The 24,458-nt window shown below is 46.2% G+C and overlaps 1 protein-coding gene and 1 long non-coding RNA gene across 2 annotated transcripts; one reads left to right on the top strand and one right to left on the bottom strand.

Moving 5' to 3' along the window:
- Positions 1-9,572: 9,572 nt before the first annotated feature.
- On the bottom strand, positions 9,573-16,381 carry LOC124663917 (G-type lectin S-receptor-like serine/threonine-protein kinase At2g19130). Its single transcript, XM_047201550.1, has 3 exons — positions 16,237-16,381; positions 11,318-11,978; positions 9,573-10,948 (listed from the first exon to the last, which is right to left on the bottom strand). The coding sequence occupies exons 1-3, from the start codon at positions 16,379-16,381 to the stop codon at positions 9,592-9,594; spliced, it is 2,163 nt and encodes a 720-aa protein (XP_047057506.1). The 3' UTR covers positions 9,573-9,591.
- Positions 16,382-16,637: 256 nt separating this feature from the next.
- LOC124660780 lies at positions 16,638-17,255 on the top strand. Its single transcript, XR_006989972.1, has 3 exons — positions 16,638-16,730; positions 16,948-16,983; positions 17,138-17,255. It is a non-coding gene; the product is annotated as an uncharacterized LOC124660780 (long non-coding RNA).
- Positions 17,256-24,458: the final 7,203 nt, after the last annotated feature.

Here is a 24,458-nt window from a genome sequence, read left to right as displayed (position 1 = left end):
TGGTATCCATTTTGTTGCCAAAGGACATCGAGATGGCACGTGGTTTCTACGTGCCAACTACAAGTTTGTGGTTTCCTAGTTTTTTGATGGTGCACACATACTTTCAGAATGTTGTAAACACATGTTTGGTTTGCTCGATTAGTATTTTAAAAATGGTACATATTTTTTTCACGGTTTTTGTACTAACTTCCTGAAAAGATGTTCCATGACCGCCTTTTTTAGTGCATTACTATTTTAGAACTGTTGTGAAACTATTTTGCATGGTTGTAACATGTCCCTGGAAATTTTTTTGTTACAAATTATTGTATAACTACAATTTTGTTACTTCAAAATGTTGCAAAACTTATTTTCTATTTTTGTAACATATTTTGAAAAATGTTGCGACAATTTGTTGCGATAGTTTGTTGCTTTTTGATAAGCTGTTGAAGAATTTGTTCAAAATGCAAGACGGCTCAGATCTGCCAAGATTGCCGATCGCACTCCCGGAGGGAACAACCGATTTTTTCCCCACCGTCAGCGGATCATCGACTAGCGTGAACCCAAGTCAATACCTCCTCTATTTGATTTCTTTGTCAGGTATTTTATACCTTTTATGGCTTGTGTTCTTGAACTAGAATTGCATTAATTGTTCACGCCTTTAACTTAGTTGAGTTGTAGAGTTGTAGACCGTTGGTAAATTTGGGATTGAAATTATTTGAGGAAAACTGGGTGTTGATGTATGTCTGGATTGTATACTCGCATAGAGACACTTTAATCCACCAACTCCATATACCTGTGATTAGTTGATCTTTTTTTTATTTCTTAGCCATGAATGCAGACATACCTTTCCTAATAACTGTAGTAATTATGGGCCTGTTTGGTTTGTGGCCCCAACTCACTCTACCAAAAAATTGGTCATGCCAAATATCTTTCCACATGTTTGGTTCATTACCAATTATTTGGCTGCCTTTGGACTACTTGTAGTTTTCTTCATTGATTCTTGCCAAAATTTTGGCAACCTGTGGGTGGCAGAATTCCACGCCAAAAAATTGGCTAACCAATTTTGGTAGGGCAGCTGTAGGCACAATCCAAACACACCCTATGTTGCTAGAGAGAGTTTTTTCCTCCAACAAAGGGTAATAAATTAATGCCAAGCTAATATCAAATACATCGTATATGGGCACTACCCATTTGTGGACATGTCAATTATGGTCCAATCTGAGCAACCAACAGGTAATTCAACTAAAGGCACTCAATTACAAATTCTAAGCTCAGAACTTCCATTACATGGTTTACGCACGTAACGCAAATGTCATATATGCATTCAACTAAAATTTTGGCACTATGTTGGTTAAGTATCTAATGGTCCAGATGATCTTTTGAGTAGAGCAAATGTCATATATGCATTCAACTAAAACTTTGAGGAATCGCTAAAATAAGAGTAGAGCAAGGCCTCTCCAATCGTAGCTTGAGCCTATGTATTTAATATGAATCAAAAATGCCAAAAGTCACATTCTAATGGGAGCACCAACCTACTTATAATAAGGGACACCCCCTATGTAAAGCAAGCAAGGTAAGTAACAGACTAAGGTGTGAATACAGTCCAGAAATTAGTTAGATCGGGAGGTGGACATTTAATAGAATTTCTAGGGCAGCTTTTAGCATCCTCCCATAAGATGCAACTAATTGGTTCCATCACAAAACATTGTTTGGTTGGAGCAACGAACTTCGGTACTTTTTTTTTTTAATTAATGAAATTGAACTCCAGAACTTTGTTTCCTTGGGGGTAAAACATTGTTTGTTTACGGAGCAAAAGGTTGTTTTTTTTTTCTGCATGGTGGTTAAATACAATCAATAACAAAGGAGTTGAAAGTGCAATCATCTTTAAGCTTATATAGCAAACTCAAGTTAGCATTCACATGATCATATTTTTTTTTACCACGGTTTAATGTGATTAGTCTGTCATGTTACGTCAATTGTTGGGATGTCCTGACCAGTATAGGCATGGTCCTTCGTGATGAAGATGACCATGTTATCTTTTGTTCCCGTTGTTTCCTGTTGCAGTGCGAGCAGCCTTTGGAAGCTGAGTTAAGTCATTGCATTGAGGGGATGTAGTTGGCTAACGCGGACTTTTGGCTCATGGGTGTTCCACACCCCCATAGATCTACCGTTCATTAGAGCATCTCCAGTCACGTCCCCCAAATCGTCCCCCAAACCGCGCCGGATCGAGCGTTTGGGGGACGTGTTTTGTTCGTGCCGCGTTTGGGGGACGTCGCTCCCCAGCCGCGTCCCCCAAACGCCGCCCCCAAATGAATATTTGTGCACGAAAATAAAGGTTTTCATTCAATTTTGATTATATATTACAAAGTTTGAATGAAAACGGCTAGATTTCATCTAAACCTAGACTACCGACCGCCCGGCGGCGCGTTCGACGGCCCCGCCCCGTCGTCGCCTCCCCTACGCCGCAGCTCCTCCTGCGCGCGCCTCCTCTCCTTGCGTTCGGCGGTGGCCGGACGGTGCCGCTCCCGCCGCGCGTCCTCCGCCGTCCCTCGCTGCGCCGCCCGGAGGGAGAGCTCGATGGCGCGACGAATATGCGCCTCTTCGAGGGCACGGGCGTCGTCCTGGAGCTTCTTCTCCGACTCGAAGGACTCGACGAGGGCGCGTTGCTGATCGGCCATCTCGTCCGGGTGCGGGGCGTCGTCGTCGGACCAGTCGAACTCGTCGTCGTCGTCGTCGTCGTCGTCCTCCACCTCGGTCTCCTCCGCCTCGGCCTCCTCCTCCTCCATTGGCGCCTCCTCCTCCACATCTGTTGGCGCCTCCATCATCGCCGCCGCAAACGCGTCGGCCGCCGCCAACTGCTCCGCCCGCCTCCCCCATAGCGCCGTAAGCGCCGCCTCCCGCCGTCGACGCTCCTCCGCCGTCGCCTGCTCGCCGGAGCTCGATCGACTCACGCCGCCGGCGCTCGATCGAGTCACGCCGTTCACGGAACAGCGCCGCCGCTCATCACGCCGGCGCCGGCGCTCGTCGGCCCATCGCTGCTCCATCTCCTCCCGGTACCGGCGCCGTCGCGCCTCTTGTCCCGTCGAGGCGTCGAACGCCGCAACGGTGTCGCACTGTCTGCTCTCCGCCACGCTGCTGCCGCCGCGGCCTCCTCGGCTGCGGAGGCGGGGGCGGAGAACGCCGCTACATCCGCCGCCTGCTGCGCCTCACGCCGCCGGCGGGCCTCCTCCTCGAGTGCCTCCTCGAGTGCCGCACGCCGCCGCCGGCTCGTCAATGGAGGAGACGGCGGTGGAGGGAAGTGGCCATCGCCGGGGCGGTTCGCCATTGCCACGGGTGATGGAGGAGACGGCTGTGGAGCGACGAGGGCTGTGTTTGTTGCCGGCGGGGTGTGGTGGCTACCATTGATGAGCCGGGAGACCTTTTATAGACGCCGGCGTCGGGAAGAAAGCGCGGGAACGGACGAGAAGAGGCGGGAAGATCGCGCGGGAACGGGCGGTGGCGTGCGAACGCCGGCGACGCGTGGAGGCTGCGCAGCACCGACGAGACGTCTCGCCTGCCCCTCCGTCGCCATTAAGGCAAAGATGCCGCTGCGCGCGAATAACTTCCGTCGCGAGGTAGGCGACGGTTAGGTTTAAATTAACTGTGCCGCTGACGGGTCGGGCCTGCGTCGGTTGGCCTCGCTTTTCGTTGTGTCCGGCGTCCCCGGAGCGTCCCCTGTGGGACGGGGACGGGCTCGGGGCGCCGGACACCGTATCGGGCCGCGCCGGACAAAAAAGGGCTTTGGGGGACGCGGCTGGAACGCTTTTTTTGTCCGGCGCGCCCCAAATCCCTTTGGGGGACGCGACTGGAGATGCTCTTATTGCTTTGAGATGGTTCAAGAAAAGTAAGAAAATTAAAGCTGGAATAGATCTATTCAAAATACACTGCTATGGGAGACCAGGACAGATGTCAGGCATAGACGTCAGTGAAGGGAGCACCCGTGTGCTCCTCTGCAATTCCCTGTAGTTGGCACTCTATCATAGCCAGCCCGCTCCCAGTTGGCTGATGTTGCTATGGAGTCTTTTTTGGATCGCTCTACGTGCATGCATCTAATCTCAGAGATCAAGCATTTATTTAGTTAGAGTAGAGTGTGCAAGTTTTTGGAAGTGGATCTTTCACAGGTTAGGGCTAGTCACTGTCTTCCAACTTTTCCAGAACAGAGAACCAAACTGTTAGAGCATCCCCACTCGTCTTTCCGAAGAGGCCCCCGAGGGACGTTTTTCTCATCCGTACGGTGAAAATCGGTCCAGTCGTGCCTCCGATTCCTCGTTTTTTCCCGGATTTGGGCCTAAATCCATCCGGCGAGTCCATGCCATCCCCGGTCCCCCGAGGCGCGCTCGGGGACTCCGGACGAAGCGAAAGCGCGCGAAGCGACGAGAATTCTCTCCCGCGCTTTCGCTCGGCTTCGCCGCAGAGATGGACCTGGACAGTCAGCGGCACACACATCGTCTTCCGCGCGCAGTAAAGGCTGCCGCCGGTCAGCTCACCACGGACGCGTAGCATCCACGCGGCATTTAATCGCCGAGTCCAGCACCGCCTACATAACTCGCCGCGACAGGTAGCACCAACGAAACCCCCCGCAAGAGACGAACCCTATTCCACCACTGCTCCCTCGCCGAGATCCATGGCGTTCAACGAAGACGGCGCGGCCAACAACGGCTTCCCCTGCCGGTCGCTCCACGCGTGGGAGGGCCACCTCCCCCACCAGGCGGGGTACCCCTGCCCGCCGGATACGAGGCCTCCCGGCGGCGGGTGGCGGCTAAGTGCAGGCGGCGTGCCAATCCCGCCGCCGCCCCAGGGACACGCCCTCGACGTCGCCATCGAGGAGGCCCGTCTGACCTTGTCGGACCAGGAGCGCGCCGAGCCACGCTACCACCCCGACAACTACACGGCGTGGAACTCCTACTTCCGCCGGTGGTGGGAGCGGGAGCTCACCTCCTACGACGGCCCGCCGCCGCCTCCGCGAAACAACACCGCCGGACGCAAACGTTGGTGGAGCGTGCTGGGCCAGACGATCGAAGCCGTCATCGAGCACATCGAGGGCGGCAACGCGCCTGTGCTGACAATGCCGCCGTCGAGGGCCTCGGCCAGCCGCCGCCGGGGCAGCTGGCAGCCACGGCGGATGGCTGCCAGTTCCTCGTCGTCCGGATCGGCGACGAGGTCGACACCGAGCTCCAGGTCGGCGCCAACCTTGGCGCCGGTGAAACGGGAGTCTCTTTCCCCGTCTCGCAACCGTGAGCGTAGCGGCGGCGGAATCGTCATCCGCGAGTCGTCGACGCCACGCGGCCACCAGGGCCTGGTTCGCCCCAAGCGCGAACCAGGTGCCTCCGACGAGCGGAAGCGGAAGCCAGTGAAGGAGGAGGTCCACGACGCCGAGGAAGCCGCGATCCTCGATGCCGTCATGGCGAGGTCCCTCCAGGACTTCGTCCCCGCCGAGAACGCCATGCCCCTCGACCAGGCCTGCGCCTGGTCGAGGGAGCAGTGGGAGAAGGAGGAGGCGGAGCGGCAGGCTCAGCTCCTCGAGCAGGCCGCTCGCTACCGCCGGCCTGCGACTCCTCCATCCGGTGTCCCCGTCCTCGTCATCGACCTCGAGGAGTCCGACGACGAGTGGTACAAGCCCTCGACGTCCCCGCCTCGCAATAGTGGCCGGTGGGGAGACTCCGGCTAGGGCACCAGTAGCCAAGCGGCGGTGGCGCCGCCGCGCTTCGACGACGACGGCTCTGACGATGATGGCGGCGATGGCGACTACACAGTGTTGTACCGCCATTTTGGCATGTAGAGCGTCGTGTTTCAATATTTAAAGTTGTATTCCCCTGGCCGAATTCGAAATATATTCGAATTCGGCCTCTATGTATGAACTTCACCCTCTATATAGTAAATATCATTAAAGTTAGTCTAAATTCAATCGTTTTTTGCCGTGTTTCGTCAAGTTTTCGTTTTTCAAAATTAAATCGCCGTCTACGACTGGGATCGCGGCTGGAAAACTGGCCCTCCCCACGCCATTTTTTCGTCCAATCCGGACGAAATTAACCCTGGATTTCGGGCGTGGGGAGACCAAACGAGTGGAGATGCTCTTAGTGTGGCTGGGTTCTTCTTCTCCAGCTGTTATTTTGCAGGACCTACAACTTGACACCTTGTAACCCAAACTGCTTAATGAAATCCTATTACACGAAAAAAAACATATATTGGACAAAGAACGCACATCCCTGTGGATTTTTTGTTGGCACAATATCTATGTGGAGATTCACCACCCGCTGAAAAACATGTACTGACATCTATTTGTCAGTCTACTGGAAGAAGAATCTGAAACAAGTCCCCCTTTTCAACTTTGCTGAATCCACACTACAGTCTGCAAACAAATTCCTGCATGAGAGAACTTGTAGTTTGGAATAGGAAAATATGGGCACATATTCACTCACAAGTCAAGCAATAAGTAACTTTAGATCATCATGAATGATGTGCTAGCAAATACAGAAAACAGAATATATAGCACTGTCCATCCGTTATCACCCTCCACACTGTTGCTGAATTCCCATGAGGAAATTGCACGTACCAGCAATTCTTGGGGAGATTGTTGCAAGGACCAGTGACTCAAAATATTCGTTGCAAGGATCAGCAACTTTAGGTGTGATTGCTTGCAAAGTACTTTAATCATCAGACAACAGGATTAAACAACTAGCCATGTTGTCTATATTTTGTCATACCTGTTGCGGTAACAGGATAAGAGCTTCTCTAGGGAGAAGGCCTTTTTCACTCAGAGCATATCCTCCTAATTTTTAAAATGCATTTTAAACATATTTTAAATATTATAAAAATCGACAAAAAATGTAGCAAGTACATCTTGATGTTCTATGTGCTTGGAAATTCGTTGGATGAGAAACCGGTATTTTTAGATCATTTGTAAAAAAAATGGTGCTAAAAAAGTTTCTTCATAAAACATTTGTTGATATATATGAGCAAAAAAAATATTCAGACTTTTTAAATTCTGTAAAATGTTTTTGCGATGGCGGGAGCATATACACATGAGTTCAGGAGTGCATTTCCGCATCTCCAGCCGCATCTTTCAAATCGGCCTCCACCACCACTTCGTCCCCGGCGGCGATGGCGCCCCCCATGGTACGTCGGCGGCGGCGATGTCGTGGATGACGGTGTCCGCGGGTGGGGCCGCCGGAGGGGCCGCCATCGCCGCCCGCGCCTCCGCGAGCGCCGCCCTGGCCTCGGCGAGCTCGGCCCTGGCGCCGGCGATTTCCGCTAAAAAAATGTGTCCGCACCGCTGGGATGTTAAACTGCCATTAACGACATTGACGCTATCTCCGCTACAAAAATGTGTCCGCACCGCTGGAGATACCCGACGCAAACGGTCGCCCTGGGCCGCATGGCGTCCACGAGTCGACGCAAACGGATATTTTGGACGTCCGAAATGCGTCGGCCTCTTGGAGTTGCCCTTAGCCATAGAAATTTGCGGTGTTTGGAAGATTAACTATACCATTGTTAGGGTTGAGCCATATTGTGCATGTTATTATCTAGGGTGAGTCGGCGTGGTGTGGCACACAGCCAACATCCACGCTTGTTGCAAGGTGCAAGGTAATGTGGCTATCATGTGTTGTATAATTTTGTAGTCTGGTAATTAGAGCTCCCTGCAGGGAATCACACCTAGAGTTGCTGGTCCTTGCAATGAATTTTTTAAGTCGCTGGTCCTTGCAAAAATCTCCCCAAGTGTTGCTGGTACGTGCAATTTCCTCAATTCCCATGTAGCACTGTTTTGTGCCTCTGGGATGGGGGCAAGAATCCCAACCCAAACACACTGTTTTCGAGACAAAGATTTCGCTGCCCGATGTAGATTGGCCGGGAAATAGTACTAGGACCATGTAAGAAATCAGTGCAGCAAATAGTGGGTGCATCTACACCTATGAGCCAAAGTGGATTTCCCCACATCCAGTTCATTTCTTCTTGTGCAAGCACAATACATGTATTCTGAAGCAAGAAATATACAAACACAAAGAAATGACCAATATATACAAAGTTATGAAAGATCAACGAACAAAGCTAAAATATAACAACAAATACACCTCAAGCAAAGACGCTTCACGTTGCTCTGGTCTCCAGTAGTGATGATTGATTTTGTATAACAGGAGAGCGACTTCTTTTGAAGCGGGTCACTTGTGTTAAGCTAATCAGGACAGTCATTTTATTCTTTTGTCTAAGTGGACAAGTCCAAGCTGGGTCAAATAAGCTATTTGACTAAAGAAGAATGAAAATGGTAATAAAGTATTTTTGCTAATCCCCGTTCAACGAGACTTTGAGATACTTGTCTTGCGGCAAGGACATATCCACGCTCAGGATCGTGAACAGATAGTTTCTCTTCTATTTTATTTCCTTTTCTTTTCATTCATCTTCTTCAGTTATGTAGTCCATGGGCAGAAGAGTCCGGGTCTTATAGAGAGGTAAACATTAAGTCTCCTCATGGCATAAACATGGTAACATTTTTCACTCAATTGCCATCACTCTCATAATTGAATGTAATCTTCTTTCATAAAAGAACATGATCAATGGTAAATGTGGTGATCTATTAGATACTATTATACTAGCAACACTGACCTGTACAAGGTGTACTGCAGTTATGGACCAAGATCACTGGCCTGCTGAAACAAGAATCTTCCTTAATTAATGAATGAGGCAAAGCTTTTTGTCTCCATTTCAAAAAACAAAAAAATTCTTCCTGTAGTTAGACAAATTTATTAAAATTATTTACAGCTGCACATATAAGTTTCAAAAACAAATTTGGATGTCTGTGGGTTGGAAGATGAACCAACTGCAATTGCACTTAAATTGGATTTTGTTCAAGGGTTAAGTTCATAAGCATTTTTCTGACTGAACAATATAACATAGGAATAGAAAAGGGTTTAATTGATTTTCTTTACCACATTCTAAGACTGCACAACCTGTCGTTCTATTCATTAGTCATGATTTTCAATCTTAAGATGAGAGGTTAAGTAATATGTTCAATGCCACTCCAGTTATTAATGCATGAGCTGGCTAATTGCACGTCCATTCATTCATGGTAAAACAATGAAAAGGAATGGGATACATGCATAAAATCCATTTATCCATACCATATATAGTATTAGGTTCCTTCCGTTCACAGGTAATAACCATACCGAGCCTTCAGAGGTATCGAAAAGATGCGTGATGTTAACACAGATGAGGTCAGCGGGGGTATCCATGTTGATCCGCTTGCATTCATCTACCAACTTTTTCAGCACAACATCATTTTAAAGATTCACCACCTACTGAAAAGGTGTAACTGTGTGACATTTTCATCACTCAATATGAGAGGAATGCATCGGTGAATCTGCAGCATACCTGTTCCTTCTTTTTTCAACTTCGCTGAATCCCTGCTACAGTCTGCAAGGAGAGAGCTTGTAGTTTCCAATGGGACACAAATCTCACAAATTCAGATCACAGCTCAGCATTAAGTTGGGTAGCCTACCAACCTCCTTCACAAATCAGAATATATAGCTCAGCACCCTCCATAAGATTCTGAACTGAAGCTGGAATCGGAGTCAACCTCCTTCAGAAATCAGAATATATAGCACTGTCATCACCCTCTATTAGGTTCTGAATTGAAGCTGGAATTGGAGGCATCTCAGTGCTGATGACACCTTCCAACATGCGAACAACTTGCCCCATCGATGGCCTATCGTTCTCCTCGTCCTGGATGCACCAGCAGGCGACCCTACAGGTGACATCCAGCTCCTTCAGATTAGCCTCTCCTTCCAGCCTACCATCCAGCAGGCAAAGAACCTCCCCTTCGTTCACCTGAGCAGCCGCGTAGAGTGGAAAATACCGATGGTTCCCAAATTTCATCCTCTCAGTGCTCCTTCTCCCCGAGATTATCTCAAAGAGCACAATGCCGAAGCTGTACACATCCGCCTTCTTAGTGATCGGCAGCCCGGATATCCACTCTGGTGCAAGATAGCCCATGGTTCCTCGGACAGTGGTCAGTGCCGAGTTAAATTCTCGTCCAAGGAGCTTGGCCATGCCGAAATCGGCAATCTTGGGACAGAGTTCCGCATCAAGCAGTATGTTTTCGGGTTTGATATCGCAATGTATGATGCAGTCCTCACATTCTTCGTGAAGATAGGCGAGACCCTTGGCAATGCCCAGCGCAATTTGATACCGAGCATTCCAAGTCAACAGACTAGACTTCTTTTTAAACAGATGAACTTCCAAAGAGCCATTTGGCATGTACTCATAGACCAGCAGCCTTTTGTTTGCTTTGACGCAAAATCCCAAGAGACGGACAAGATTACTGTGTTGGATCACTCCAAGTGTCTGAACTTCTGTTCTGAATTGCTTCTCTGCTTGCCCGAGGACTTTGAGGTTCTTCACAGCGATGACAGCTGATCCTGGCATTGTTCCCCGGAAAACACTTCCGAATCCCCCCTCGCCGATCTTATCGGAGAAATTCCCCGTGGCATTTTTGATCTGTGCATAAGAGTAGACCACAAGAGGGCCTTCTACCTCAAACTTCTTGGAGGCAAATGAATTCCTCCTGAATCTCCATAGCAGCAGCAGTATCAGTACCAAAGAAGCAATGCCTATGAGTCCAGCAACCAATAGTGCGATTCTTCTTGTTTGTAAGCCCTTCTTGTTCCTGAGCTTGGAGCCCAAACGTAGGTAGATCTTGCTGTATGGGGGCCTAGCAGCCAAGCTCAAATTGTACAGGTTGTAGTACCAGAGCCTGCACCCATGGTCGTAGGAGTAAGCAACGCAGTAGCATTTGCTCCGGCAAGCTGTTCTGCAGTCTTCGTCGCTTCGGGCCACCTCGTCCTGGGCGTTGTAAGGTAGCCCTTGCAGCTTGTCCAACGGGGCGAAGGAGTCGTCGTGCTCCGTCTGGCCGTCGGACTCGCAGCTCAGTGGGAGAGACCTCGAGCAGCCGGTGACGAAGTACCCAAGTCCCCACTCGATCGGGTACGACGGCGCGAATCCGTCGACGCAGCCGCACTTCCCGGCGATGGAACAGGCGCCGAAATCGCCACAGAAGAAGCCGCTGGATTTGCAATCGGAGGGGAAGGTCCAGCGCGCGACCCAGCCGGCGGCAGTGCTGCTGTTTGCGGCGGGATCCGAGTCCGACCACCGCATCAGGCTGACTTGCCCCAGATGGAACTGCAAGAACTCGGGGCGATTCGGGCTCTCCGGGTGGTTCAGCAGCAGCGAACTGCCATTGTCCTGAGAGGACACCATCCAGTCCGGGAAGGTGCCGCGGTCGTCGTGCCCGTCGGTGGTGAGCACGAACCCGTTCCTCCGTCTCGCGTCGACGCTGAGGGTGCCGTTGTGTGAGAAACCTTTGAATGTCAGCGAGACGTTCTTCCCGGTGTCCCTGTCGAGCCCGAGCCTCGCTCCGGGGAGCATCGCGTCCCCGGGGCAATCGAAGCTCTGCCACAGCACCATGGAGGAGTTGCCCTGGTCCCTGACCACCAGGTTGCCGTTGTCGAGGAGGACCGCGACGGCGGCGGAAGACCCATTGCCGGCGGGCGACCACCAGAGGCTGGCTCCGCTCTGCTTGATGTACAGGCTGCCGCCGAACATCTCCAGCGACGTGGCCGGCACATCGGTGACGACGACCCCGACCCTGTCCCCGAGCCAGAAGGTGGGGCTGTTGCCGAACATGTTCCTCAGGCGGACGCCTAGGTAGTAGTGGATGCCTTCGCCCGGGGAGAAGAAGCCCAGCTCGAAGCCGCCATTCTTGGAGACGAGGGTCTGGTTCCCGGAGATGCCCTCGCCGGGGAGGATGGTGTCCGTGGCGGCAGACGAGGCAAATAAAGAGCTCCCACCGAGCAGGAGGAAGAAGAGGTAGGCCAGCGCCGCCAATTTGGTCGGGGAGAGGCCGAGGTCGAGAGGACGCGCTGCGCCGCCGCCACTGGTGGGCATAACTTTCAGAGGAACGAAGAGGGTTTCTGAACAGATCGAAGCGGCGGTCAACTTACCCCAATCTCCTGCTCGACCAATGGTGGTGGCGAACGCAGCTCACCGCCGCCATTGCTACGCCGCCGGCTCGTCTTGCTCCCAGGTTTAGCAAGGGTTCACAGTTCAGCAAGATTATTGGTCTCAATCATTGGTGGGCATAACCCGCAAAAAAGGTTCAGTAGTTCTCAACTTGAGGTTGGCTGTTTGTTTGGATTGCGCCCTCAGTTTGGTCGTTCGATACCGCAGCTCCGGCCTGCTTTAATCCTTCCCAATCAGAGTGGACATTTATCCGACCACCTTGCTTTGTTGACAAAATCAATACGTATTGTTCTTGAGACCGCCATAAATATCACTACAAATTTGATCGAAATTGCCCAAACGCTTCTACTTAACCGGGATGGCGACAGTGTAGGAAACGGCATGACTCCCCGTCTCCTTATCAAGACTTGCCTTCGCCTTCACACGGCTATGTCAACACACTTTCCCGTTCCTCGAGACCAAGCCTCGTCTCTCACTAGTCACTTCCTTCGGTTAAAATCATATGTGCAATGTCCAGTTTTACTGATTAAGGTACAGCTCACTTTCGTTGTTCTACGTCTTAGGCTGGTGCCAATGCATCACCCCTACTATAGCCTCGTCACGTCAGCTTTTTCCTCACTCCCACCCCACTCTCACCTCACTCTCACCCCACGGTGCCAGTGCACGGACTATAGTGCCAGCTCTCACTTCTCTCTCCTCCCTACCGCCTCCCTACCGCCCCCACTAGCACCGCTATCGCTTTCCTCTCGCCCCGCTCTCGCCTCCAACGCGGGCTATAGGCGGGCGGTACCGCGTCCTAACGCCGGGCGCCCGCGCCACCGCCCGACGCTACCGTCTCGCCCCGCTCTAGCCTCCCTCTCGCCCCGTCGCGGGCGGTAGCGTCCCTCCTAGCGCCCACTACAAGCGAAGGAGATAAACGGTTTAAACAAAAAAATACCCAAAATTTCAAACATGTATCTAGAATTACTGGAAAACTACAAACAAAAATAGTGAAAATTAGCTCATTAGGAGCCCATCCAAGATCGTTGTAGACCCAACGAATTACTAGTTCCCAACCGCGGGTGGAGTGAAATCCCACAAAAAAATCAGTAACTAAAAGAATAAAAAAAGCTTTTATTGAGTCATTTAAATTATAGAAGAATTCCTGAACCCAAGAATTCAAAATGACAAGTTCCTCTTTACTCAGAAAAAAAAAACCACTTAGAATAGCCAAACATATTATATTTGTCGAGAAATGCAAAATGATATGGAGATGATCCTCATTATCCATTTTGACCAATTGTATTATTTCCTTGTGTATCCCTATAGGAGGTTTTTGTGCATGTGTGGCACCAGCCTTAGAACATGTGAGGAAGCTGGTTCAAGACTTCAAGTATAGGTTCATTACCACACCTTTACATCTATTTACACTTAGGCTAATTTTTTAAATATAAATTCCTTTAATTCTAGAAATAATAAGTGTTTCTGGATATTTTTTTTTAAATAATACGGCCTCGATGTGTCCGAACCCGATTGGGACTTATCAGTTTGGTCGAAACCAACCAGTGCTAGTCGGCCTGGCCAAAACCGATTAGTACCATGCGTCTTGGTGTTGCCGATCACGAAAAAGCACTTGCTGATTTTGGGGCCCAATACATAGCTTATCGTGTCGTAGCGTTTTGGCTCATATAAGCATATGAACATATTACTAGCACAAAGTCCGTGCGTTGCCACGGCGCCACGTTAAATAAAAAAGGTATCCTTTTATATCTTTATCCCAAAAAAGATACGATAAACCTTTAATTAACTTAGCTATTATATGGTATATAAGCGAAAATAATAGTGCATGTGCATTGAGACAACCACATTAAATCCAACAAGCAATCTTTCTAGCATAAATAGTAATTATGCATGTGTGTTGCAACATGAGAGAAAAAACTTTGCGCGTGATTAGATGACGCTGGCAGGTACTCTAAAATAACAATCGTAGGGTTAGTAACTTTGTTCCTTATCCAAGTTAATGTTGTAATTATATTTTATTTTTATCTTAATTTTGCATTATGGCCGTGGCATTGCATGCTAAACCCTATTTTTTTGCAAACCTACTTTATGCTATTTTACTCTAGTGTTGATAATATTATTTATATGTTGAAATTTTTGAAAAATATCTATAACAAAAGTTTGCAAATATTCGATACTCCCTCTGTTCCATTCTATAGTGCATATAGTTTTTGGCACGGAAATTAGCGCAACAGTAGTTTTTACGCAAGACCCTCTAACTGAACGATTTGAGATCAACCTAAAATTTGGGAAATCCATATCTTCCTAATTTACCATAACAATTCCCACAAATCTCTCTTGTTGATTCTCCATATATGTACAGCCAAGTTCAATTAAGAAAAGTAAAATATTGCTACCTAATTTTAAGGAATTGTTGGGCCATGCATTAGGAATCTCAATTAATTGTTTCCAATTTTGTATGGATTTTTTCTCCCGCATGTTGTGTGGGAGCTGAACGGGGGAAGGGTAATTCAAAAAAAAGCCAAGCTATAACTTTATATTCTGAAACAAATGCCAAAAATCTATAGGCACTATAGAAAGGAACGGAGGAAGTACTATTTTCCCTTAGTGGATCTCTGTCCGTGAGTGCGCCGGTTATATTATGCCAAGATGGCTTCTCTATTTTGTCTGATTTTCTTTCCTTCCTCATGCCCACGACCTCAACCGGCTCCTTTACATTTACTTCTTCAATTTGATTGAATATCCTATGCCAAGATGGCTTCTCTAATTTGTCTGATTTCCTTTCCTTCCTCATGCCCACTAGGGATTCAATTCCTCATTTTAATTCTTTCCTTCCTCATGCACCCGAGGAAGCAATTCTCCCTTTAAATTCGGCCCCTTTCCTTCCTCATGCCTCCGAGAATGCAATTACTCGTTTCAATCCACCCCAATATCGTTGGCCCATGTAGCTATATATTTGCTTGTTGTTCCAAGGAAACTTGTTACTACCCAGAAAAACTCAGTATATAAATCGGTGGAACCTTCCATATGGAAGTGAGGTGTACTATATTCCTTAGAGGTCGTTTGGTATCCATCATTTGAGCCTGGAATCCTGGAATTCATTTTAAAATTCCATGGGTGGCTGTTTGGTTGCCACAGAATTGGGCCATCATTTTATTTAGGAAATCCAGCAAAATGATGCCATATGTAATCACAATTCCGAACTGAAACTTGTCATTCACAATTCCTGTGGCAACCAAACAAATTCAATATTAAATTCTACTATCATTTACAATTCCTGTGGCAACCAAACAAGTGTCTATTTCTGGAATTACAATGTAAATAAAATGAATATATGTATTCATTTCAAAATGCTACAAATGAAATGAAAACCTGGCTTCCAAACGACTTCTTAGTTGAAGGCTTACGACGAAACCTATCGGGAGGAGGTCCATCACGATTGCTTTAACAGTACATCGATGCAGCCCGTTAAAATTAGCACACCTCAGTCTTTCCTAACGCGTCATATATACCAAGTTTGTGCCTAGTACGTCGCGATGCGAAGGTTTTACTTTGGGCTGCTGGACCTACGTAGACCTGCTGACGAGGAGATGGCTCGCTAGTCGTTAGCCAGCTTTGTTCGAGACTTCGCTTCGAGCTAGGACGGAGCGACCAACTCACCCGGAAACATTGTGCGAACCTTTTTGTTTAAGGGTGGCACATGTTGTAAATTCGACAGAATAACATGAACAGTTATATAACGAACGAAAATTTTGGAGAGAAATCTTACTTCCTTTATTACAGTATAAATAGGTATAGATATAGATTAATGCATTAAAAAATTGAAAATGTTTACAAATTTAAAACAAATGCTACGTGATAGTCGGGTTAAAGCATCAACATCTCTACTTATATATACTTTATTTATAATAATTATTAAAAAGAAGGAACGTGTTCCTCTTCTTCACCTACTTTCGTCGTCTTTTGGTCGTCAATCCTTTGGTCGTCCTCGTCGCGTCCCACCGGTTTTCTTCCATTGGGTTCTTTTATCTGCCTGCGAAACCAAGCCGGGAAAAACCTAGCGATCCCTCCCTTCTCTCTCCTCGACCCACGCCGGTAGCGGATTCCCTGCCGCTCTCCCTCTCTGCCCTCCCTCCTGCGCCTGCGCCGATGAAGGCTGCCGCCGCGTCCTCCGACTTCCTCTCCCAAGTCTCCTCTCTCAACTCCCGCCTCGCATCTCGGAGGTCCTCGCCTGGAGGGCGTCATCACAGCCATCGCCCGCCTCCCTCATCTGTGCCAATATCCGCCTCCCAAACTGCCGGTGGGTGTGCGGCCGGGACGGCGGGAGGGAGCTGCTCCCCTGTGGGCTCGCCATGGCCGCCACCGCCCGCGACTACTTTGACACGCTCCGCATCACCACCACCAATTAATTGGTTGGGGACGGACGAAAGGGAGGCAGAGCCGCCGCAGATTCGCCTCGTGGCGGGGACGGAACTGCTCACTTGGGCGCTAGCCAAGGCCGTCGACGGCGGGCATCACATGTGGACTAGATCCATCAGTCTGAGTTCATCCTATTGTGTTTTATATGTTCTGCATTCAAATAGTGTCCATGTCTAATTTTTATGTCTAAACTCATGACTGAATTCATAGGCGGATGATTCAGTGTCCGTGAACCTTTTGCAAGGCAGACTGGTAGGGCTATGTCATCCGTACATTCAGTTACTGTAAGGGTTTGATCTTTACTTTCAGTTCATGTAATCATTTCTCATTATCATGCTGAGGAACAAAGTGTAAGATGTTTTCCCAGAACTTCATAGCCATGCTGATATGGTAGAAACTTATACAGATTTGTCTTCCTTCTACTCCAATTAGCTTAATGAACTTGACAATACTTTTTTTAATCCTTAGTCCCTGATAATAACTTGTTTAAATTTTGAATAGGTGGATCACTCTTGCAGTCTCAAGATATCTATGAAGGTTTAAATCTCTTAATCTATTCTTAGTTGCATCTTTATGTACCTACTATTAATTTACCTCAAGATATCTATGAAGATTCTAAATTAACTAGAGTATTTGTATATTGATCCAAATCTTATCTAGGACAACCACTATCTATCTCGCATCCCTGTAGATCTCGTGACTGGCGATTTGAGTATGAGGGCGAACCAGAGACCAAGAGAGGAGTTGCACATGGGCAACCATGAACATGAGCAGGATTAGCGACCAGGGATGTGGATTTTTTTAATTCAATCAGATGTATAACCCTAATTTTACTACAATATAATCATACAATAGTTATTACAGTATTTAAGCTACCAATGTGTTGATGATACCATAAGCTATGACGGTATTGATTAATGCCATGGTTCAGTGCTCTTTTCACCCTTTGTATTTGAGGTATTTGCTGCCGCTTATGATCTTTTAAGGAAAGTTGGGTGTTTCCATCTAGACACCGAACACTTGAGCTCTTGCATCCTAGATTAATTTAGCCTGTTATGGTCAAGAAAGAAATACGCATCGATTGATGTATCTTTAATACATCAGTATAGGTGTATACCCTGTAGATTGGGTTGATCACCATACAAAATCCAAGTTCCTTGTTGAAAAAGGAAATACATAACCCCATGGAATTTGGAAATTGTAGCTTTAAATAAGTGCGCGATGAAATGTCAGTATGTAATATTTTAATAGTTATATAGTTGTGTGTTAATTATGTAAAGAAAAGCATCGGGGAAATTTCTTAATGGAAACTTCTCTCTGTTAAACGGTAATCTGTAGGTGCTTGGAGCAATGCTGTAATATATCTCATTTGACTTCCTTGCTCTTGCTACTACTGACTTTCGTATATTGATTTTCGTATATTGTTCAAACTGACATTTATATCTGGTATGTTTCTCAGACACATGGCTGCAACGAGGACATGGTTCCAATTGTATGTACATATTTATCCTGAATTAATATCTTAGTTTTCTAAGTGATCTTAATATGTGGAAAGTCACAAATAGAAATGCCACAATTGAACTTTGGGATCTTGGAGGGCAAGGGAAACTCCGAACTATGTGGGAGTGCTACTGTCGTGGAGTTTCTGCCATTCTGTAAGTTCTCATATTTTTTAGAGATCTCATATTTTACATATTAACTGAACAATAAAATTTGTTATAATATGATTTTTGTGGCAAGTGATAACATGGAATAAATAACATCCGAAGGTAAATGCATTTTTCTGTTACATATAACCAAAAGATAAATCCTCTGGTGATAGTGCATGACCTGATCAAGTATGCTCGGAGGAGATAGTAGAGTATGCAAATACTAATGACATGATATGTCTGAGTTGACTCTTTAGCTCACATTGAATGCTCGTTTGGCATTACCATATTCAAGTAACATTTTCTTTTTAAATTATACTACCACATATGACATAGTTGCTCAAACGAATTCCCACGTCCGAATAGCACAATTGTTGAAAAACTGATGCTCTCTCCCATGAGTAGCGCAAGCTTGTCTTCTTGTGTTTGACAATCATGTCATCTAGCAGTGTGAAAGGAAAGTGGTTATAATGCTACCAGGAGGAGATTGCGTCTTGCTATTTAGTTATTTTTGCCAAACTATGGTTTTTCGGTATAACCAAAATATCATTAGGGAGATTTTATTGAAGCACCAGATTGTTACGTAGAGAAAGACAAGTTATTCTTATTAATGGAAATTGAAAAGGCGGATTTGTTGCATGTTGCTCACTATAAAAAGAGGAAAAGAAAAAGTTAGTTACCACTGTTTTGTTTTGGGAAAAGTGACCACCGGCAGCAAATGTTCCAATTTTCCATGTTACAGTGTGAGTTGTTTAAATTTAATGTACAATTCAGCCACACAAATGATGTGCCAGTTATACAATGTATAGCTTAGTGAATTTGCTAAAATTTTAAAAGACATAGATCCAATGCTTCTCACTTATATTTCTGTGTATTGATTTAATTTAAATTAATTCGGGCAGTGGTGTTCTCGTGAAGGATGCAGAAAGAAAGAGGCAGCATGGTGATTTTAAGGCATTCTTTGAGGGCGTGTTCACCTATGGAATATTTTTCTCTCCCGGAGACATGTTTTCCACAAGAATCAAGCAAGTTCAGATATTAGATATATCCGCTGAATATTAGATACCCCAGTGTGCATCAGATTCAAGTTTAATGAGCGCCCTTGTCCGAAACTTGCTTTAGATGCTACATTTGCTAAAAGTGGTTCTTGGATATCAGGTGTTTTGCTGGGAACATGGGTTTCAGGATCATCGTGGGTGACCTAGGAGCTGAAGAAGCCTTCAATGGTGTCTCGTTACATATTTCCGACACTTCTAGCCGAGATTAAGCGGTTCGTGCCATCCCCCAAGTTGCAGACATTGCACAATTGCTTCAAGGTAAAGTCTGGTTTGAGACAAGATCAATGCAGAGAAACTAGGGGCCGGTTCAGTGATATGCTTGGCATGTGTTCTTTATTTGGTTGAAATTCGGCATCTCTTATTACATAGCAGTTTTTCATAGCATTGCTCCTGAATAATTTGCAAAGTTCCAAGGAAAAATAAGGAACGAAAATATATGATGTAAATCTTAGGAATAGACGCAGGTAGATATATCTCTTTCGGAATTTTGCAGCCTTTTTGTTTGCCGGTATTTGATTAAGGGATGGCTGTGAACTGATATAGTTTTCTCCCGTGGATGTGTACTTCCTGGTCATTATTTTCAGTACATGCTGTTATTTATCAAATTATATAGCAGAGACACTCCACTGTCAATCACTATACCTATAAGTATCTTGGCCAAAACATCAATACAGTTGTGCAACTCGTACTTCCGGTCTCAGTAGTTGCAGCTAAATCTTGTGGATATTTGGCCTACCAAAATCATTCAAATTAAAGGTTTCATTTTCAAATTTGAGGCCTTGTGGTTCATTGTATGCCAGTTAAATGAGTTAAATCTTGCTACCTGGTTTTCTTATATATGACAATAAGGTGATGCAAATGGGGCATCATATGATCTCTTAAATTAAATGTCCAGTTATCTCTTGGCTCCATTAGTGAGGAGGTGGTTGGCTTTACACCGCTCACGTTTCTTTTTGCAAAGGGTTTCCAGAGAAGAAGTCTTAGGATTTTCTTTTCTGCAAAGAATGAGGAGGCCTTTTGTATGCTTGGCACAAATGAAGAGGTGGAAAGAAGTGTTAGGATTTTATTTTCTGCAAAGAGTGAGGAGGCCTTTTGTATGCTTGGCACAAATGAAGAGGTTATTGAGTTGACAGTTATGACGGCCTAGAACACTGGTATCACACTTATCATGGAAGAGTAACAAGAAGACGTAGAACTTGGATCCACCTAGATGCATAATAATACTGTCTTGTTACATTTGGTACTATCTTTTATGAATTATATATGTGCATTGAGAAATAAAATTTGAGAACCCGTGGCAACGCACGAGCACTTGTACTAGTGTATAGAAAAGAATAAAAATGCTAAGTGACTAGTTGGGTTAGACCATGAAAATTTATGTTTTTCTACATGAGACACAAAAACATGTTTTTCCTGAAAAATTGTGTATGAACATAAAATGTCTAAATATGCATGTGAAATTTTATTTTAGAATTTTTTGATATTTTAAACTATATTTCCACACAACGGGTTCAAACGTACTGTGAGCCGAATTGGATTTTCCGACTATTGTACTTCACAATCTTTCAACCACATCAGTCTCGAAATTTTGCGTTGGAGCGGCAAATACAAGTTATCTCCATGTGTGTGATATTTTGGCTTTTCATTGCCGCGGAGTTGGTCATTGTGGAACTACCATACTAGGCTATTTTTAAAAATAATACATTTTATATGAAAATATAGAAATAATACATGATTTCAGAAATTTGTAAAAATAATACGGCCTCGTCCTGGCCCAAACCAGGACCTAATCGGTCGGATTGGGCAAGGCCGATTAGGGCCTTTCGGCTTGTGCCAGGCCGATAAGTGCATGTCGGCTTGGACCAAGCCGAGGTTGTATTATTTTTGAAAATTTCTTAAATCCCGTATTTTTTCAGGAATTTAACAAAATTAGTACACTCCAGATGTTCAAGTACGCACAAATAAGCATGATCAAAATGATAATTTCTATGAAGAAGTGCATATTTAGTTTCTCCTTGATTTCCCCAAAGGCTTCAAGCACATGAAGATTTTTTCCACCGGGAACAAACATTGTCCCAACATTACTGCAAAGAGATAGTGCCGAAAAAAAAGAACAAGAGTGGCCTCTTTTGGACAAATTCAGAGCATAATTAGAAATTTGGAACTGCAAGTTTTCCTCCAAACAGATTGTGAGTGTTAAGTTTGTCACAAAAAAGTAAACAGAAAAACATTTTATGTTTAGATAGATAGAACCTTTTCCAGACCAATTCAAAACTTGGTAGTGTTGGTTGATTCCCTATTAAAGAATTATATGCAATGATAGAAGAAAACTACTTTTTGCCCCAAATATAACTCCAAACCACAAGTATTTCCCTTTAATTTATAATAAAGATCCAAAGATACAGATTGGAATTCCACCCAAAACCTATATATGATTATCCAAATATACTGGGTGGTTCTACAAAGACAAGAAAATGTCGACAAGAAAGTTATGCAGGGGACATTAGCAAAAATAGCAGTCGACAAATAGTAAAATAATCGGGAAGAAAAAAAAGTCGGGAAGACGAAATACTAGTTGGAAAAAATACCTTGGGGAGAGGGTTGGAGAAACTATATGGCTCCACACGGCAAGAAGATGGAATAGAATCTTTCTTGCTGAGCGACGAAATCCTTCGGATAAGTTTCTCCAAGTCCTTTACAGAAAGGTCCTTGGAGAGCCTGTTAGCATCTTTTTCGCCAGCATACGTCCAAAGGGGATTCTTGCAAGCCTGCAGAGGCTGCACCCTAATCCTAAGGAAATAAGCTGTGATTTGCATACCCGACAGTTCCTTGCCGCGGGTATTCTGAAGCTCATGGATACGAGACATTAACGCCTCTGTCGCTGTTTTCTCTTCTTCGGTAGCTTCAGCGTCCCAGGTTCGACGACGAAGAATCTTGGCGCTTCCATCAAAAGGAGCTATGTTGTGCTCCACCGAGTTAGCGCTTTCTTCGTGCACATAGAGCCATCTTTTGCGCCACCCTTGGACGGAGTCGGGGAATTTGACGTCAAAGTACTCGACGTCAGGGCGAACGCAAATAACAACACCGTCTATGTTGTAGGCAATGTTGTGGGAACCACTGCGGCGGAGGCAGAAGATGCGCTTCCACAGAGCCCAGTTAGGAGGGACTCCGAGGAAGCACTCGCAAAGAGTGATGAAAATTGCGACATGGAGGATGGAGTTGGGAGTCAGCTGATGCAGCTGCACCCCATAAACAAAGAGAAGACCGCGGATGAAATCGTGAATGGGGGTAGAGAGACCGCGAATGAGATGGTCAACGAAACTGACCCGATACTCGATAGGAGGAGATGGATAGCTTTCCTCGCTAGGGAAGCGAATCGAGCCCTCCTTCTTCATGAGCCCGAGCTTCTTCATCAGGTTCATGTCTTGGTTGGAGATTTTGGATCTCTCCCACTCCAGATCTTCCGCGGCCATCTTCGATTCGGGAGTGCTGTGGCGAGTGAGCCGCGCGCGAGGTGGCATCAACAACGGCGTCATCGCGAAGTGAGAGCATGGCTGAGCTCAGGAAGTGCTGGGCGCAATGGAGGTTTTTAGAGAGGAGAGCAGAGTTGCGGCGCGAGCGAAGAGGTGAACGAAGGGAGAAGAAGGATTTATATAGGGATTTGGCGAATCAATGCACCGTTGGATGGAAGAACTGTGCGGTGGATACTGCACTAATATTTAAGGGGTAAAATAGTATTTTGACTGTGAAGGAACAGAACAGGCGCTACAGTACGTGCGCCAGGAAAAGCGGAGGACGTGTGTCCCCCACTTGCACGACGTGTCAAATTGACGAGAAATTTGGACCCACAAGACAGAGAGAGAGCAGCACTCGCGTCTTCCGGATACAGCGATCGTGGCTATCGTCAGTAATGATGTCACTTTAACTAAGGGAAAATCTCGATAGTGAAGATTAAGGAAATTGGCGGCAGGAAAAATTATCGATTATTTCGAGAGCCTTTGCTCAAATACAAAGTTTTTGCCCAAATGCTCGGGGGCTACTTTGGAAAAAGGTAAAATTCGAGTATGACAAAATAGAAATTGCGAGAGCCTATGATCAAACGCAAGCATTTGTTCATAGACTCGGGGGCTACTCCCATCGGGAGCGCTGGTCGCGCACCCGATAGATATGAAAAGTTCGAGAAAGAATGAAAATATAGCGGCATATGATGTTGAGCCTACAACCAAGCACAAGTCCTTGGCTGTAGCGTCGAGGGCTACTCCCATCGGGAACGCTGTTCGCGTGCCCGATGAATCATAAAAAAGAAGAAGAAAAAAAGTGAGCATATTTCGAGTTGTACAAATAACTCTACATATACTCCCATCGGGAGGCAAGATAAGTCATCCGTGACTCAATAAAATGTGCTATTCCAACAGCCGAAAAAGCACTCGATAATATATTCTCAGAGCGCTAAAAGTCGCGAACAATCTCTGAATGCCGCAAAACTTTGCGAAGGTAAGACCCCAGATCCGTTCTGAGCGGCGTGGCACCGTCTCTGACGTCGGTTTGCTACTTTTTTCCGAATCAACAGATACGAAGAAAAATCCTAATGGACGCGTTAGGTACCCGATAAAATATGACCGGGACTCGACGGAATGGTAAGACCTTAAGCGGCACTCGTCGAGTTAACACCGGTATCCCGAGATCATGTCCAGGGACGTGATCTTGAAGTAGGTTTTTGCGGATTGCCACTAGAGCAGTTAACTAGTACCTGATCCGTCAGATGAACTAGCCCCAACTACCATTATCCCTGTACAATATAGAATTGCGTATCTAAAGATATGTGATAAGCTTGGCAAAGATATAAAATTGGAGATTTTCCCTGATTCTTCGATTGAAGCAAAATCTCGGGGGCTACTGACATAGGCATCCCCAATGGGCCTGCCAAAGATGGTACCCGGGGTTTACTGAAGGCCCACGACTCGAAGAATATGAAGTTCGGAAGCCCAAGATAGTGTTAAGGAAAGCTAGAGTTGTATTAGGAAATATAGACTTGTAATCTTGCGGGACGGGTCAGAAACCCTCTCGGACTCTGTAACTTGTGTATTACGAATCCCTCGGCTCCGCCTCCTATATAAGGGGGAGTCGAGGGACAAAGAAAGGATCGATTCATTGTCTCACGAAACCCTAGTTTTCATAATCGTCGAGTACTTTTCGGTTGAAACCTTCAAGATCTACTTGCCCTCTACTTCCAACTAAACCCTAGTCTACAATCTGTAGGCATTGATAAGTTAATCCCTTGTCAGGCTCTGTTAAACCTCCTAAG

This window comes from Lolium rigidum, chromosome 6, assembly GCF_022539505.1.
Source record: "Lolium rigidum isolate FL_2022 chromosome 6, APGP_CSIRO_Lrig_0.1, whole genome shotgun sequence".
Taxonomy (NCBI): domain Eukaryota; kingdom Viridiplantae; phylum Streptophyta; class Magnoliopsida; order Poales; family Poaceae; genus Lolium; species Lolium rigidum.
The sequence above is the reverse complement of the archived record's forward strand: the minus strand, read 5'-3'. Positions and strand labels throughout refer to the sequence as shown.

What these genes read in the sequence shown, in the direction of transcription:
- LOC124663917 (XM_047201550.1), bottom strand. Translation starts at nt 16,381, where the DNA reads ATGGCGAGCCCACAGGGGAGCAGCTCCCTCCCGCCGTCCCGGCCGCAC. An exon ending in GAGGACCTCCGAGATGCGAG is followed by an intron (nt 11,979 to 16,236) that starts GCGGGAGTTGAG and finishes CGATCTGTTCAG; the next exon opens with AAACCCTCTTCGTTCCTCTG. An exon ending in GACGCGAGACGGAGGAACGG is followed by an intron (nt 10,949 to 11,317) that starts GTTCGTGCTCAC and finishes CGGCTGCTCGAG; the next exon opens with GTCTCTCCCACTGAGCTGCG.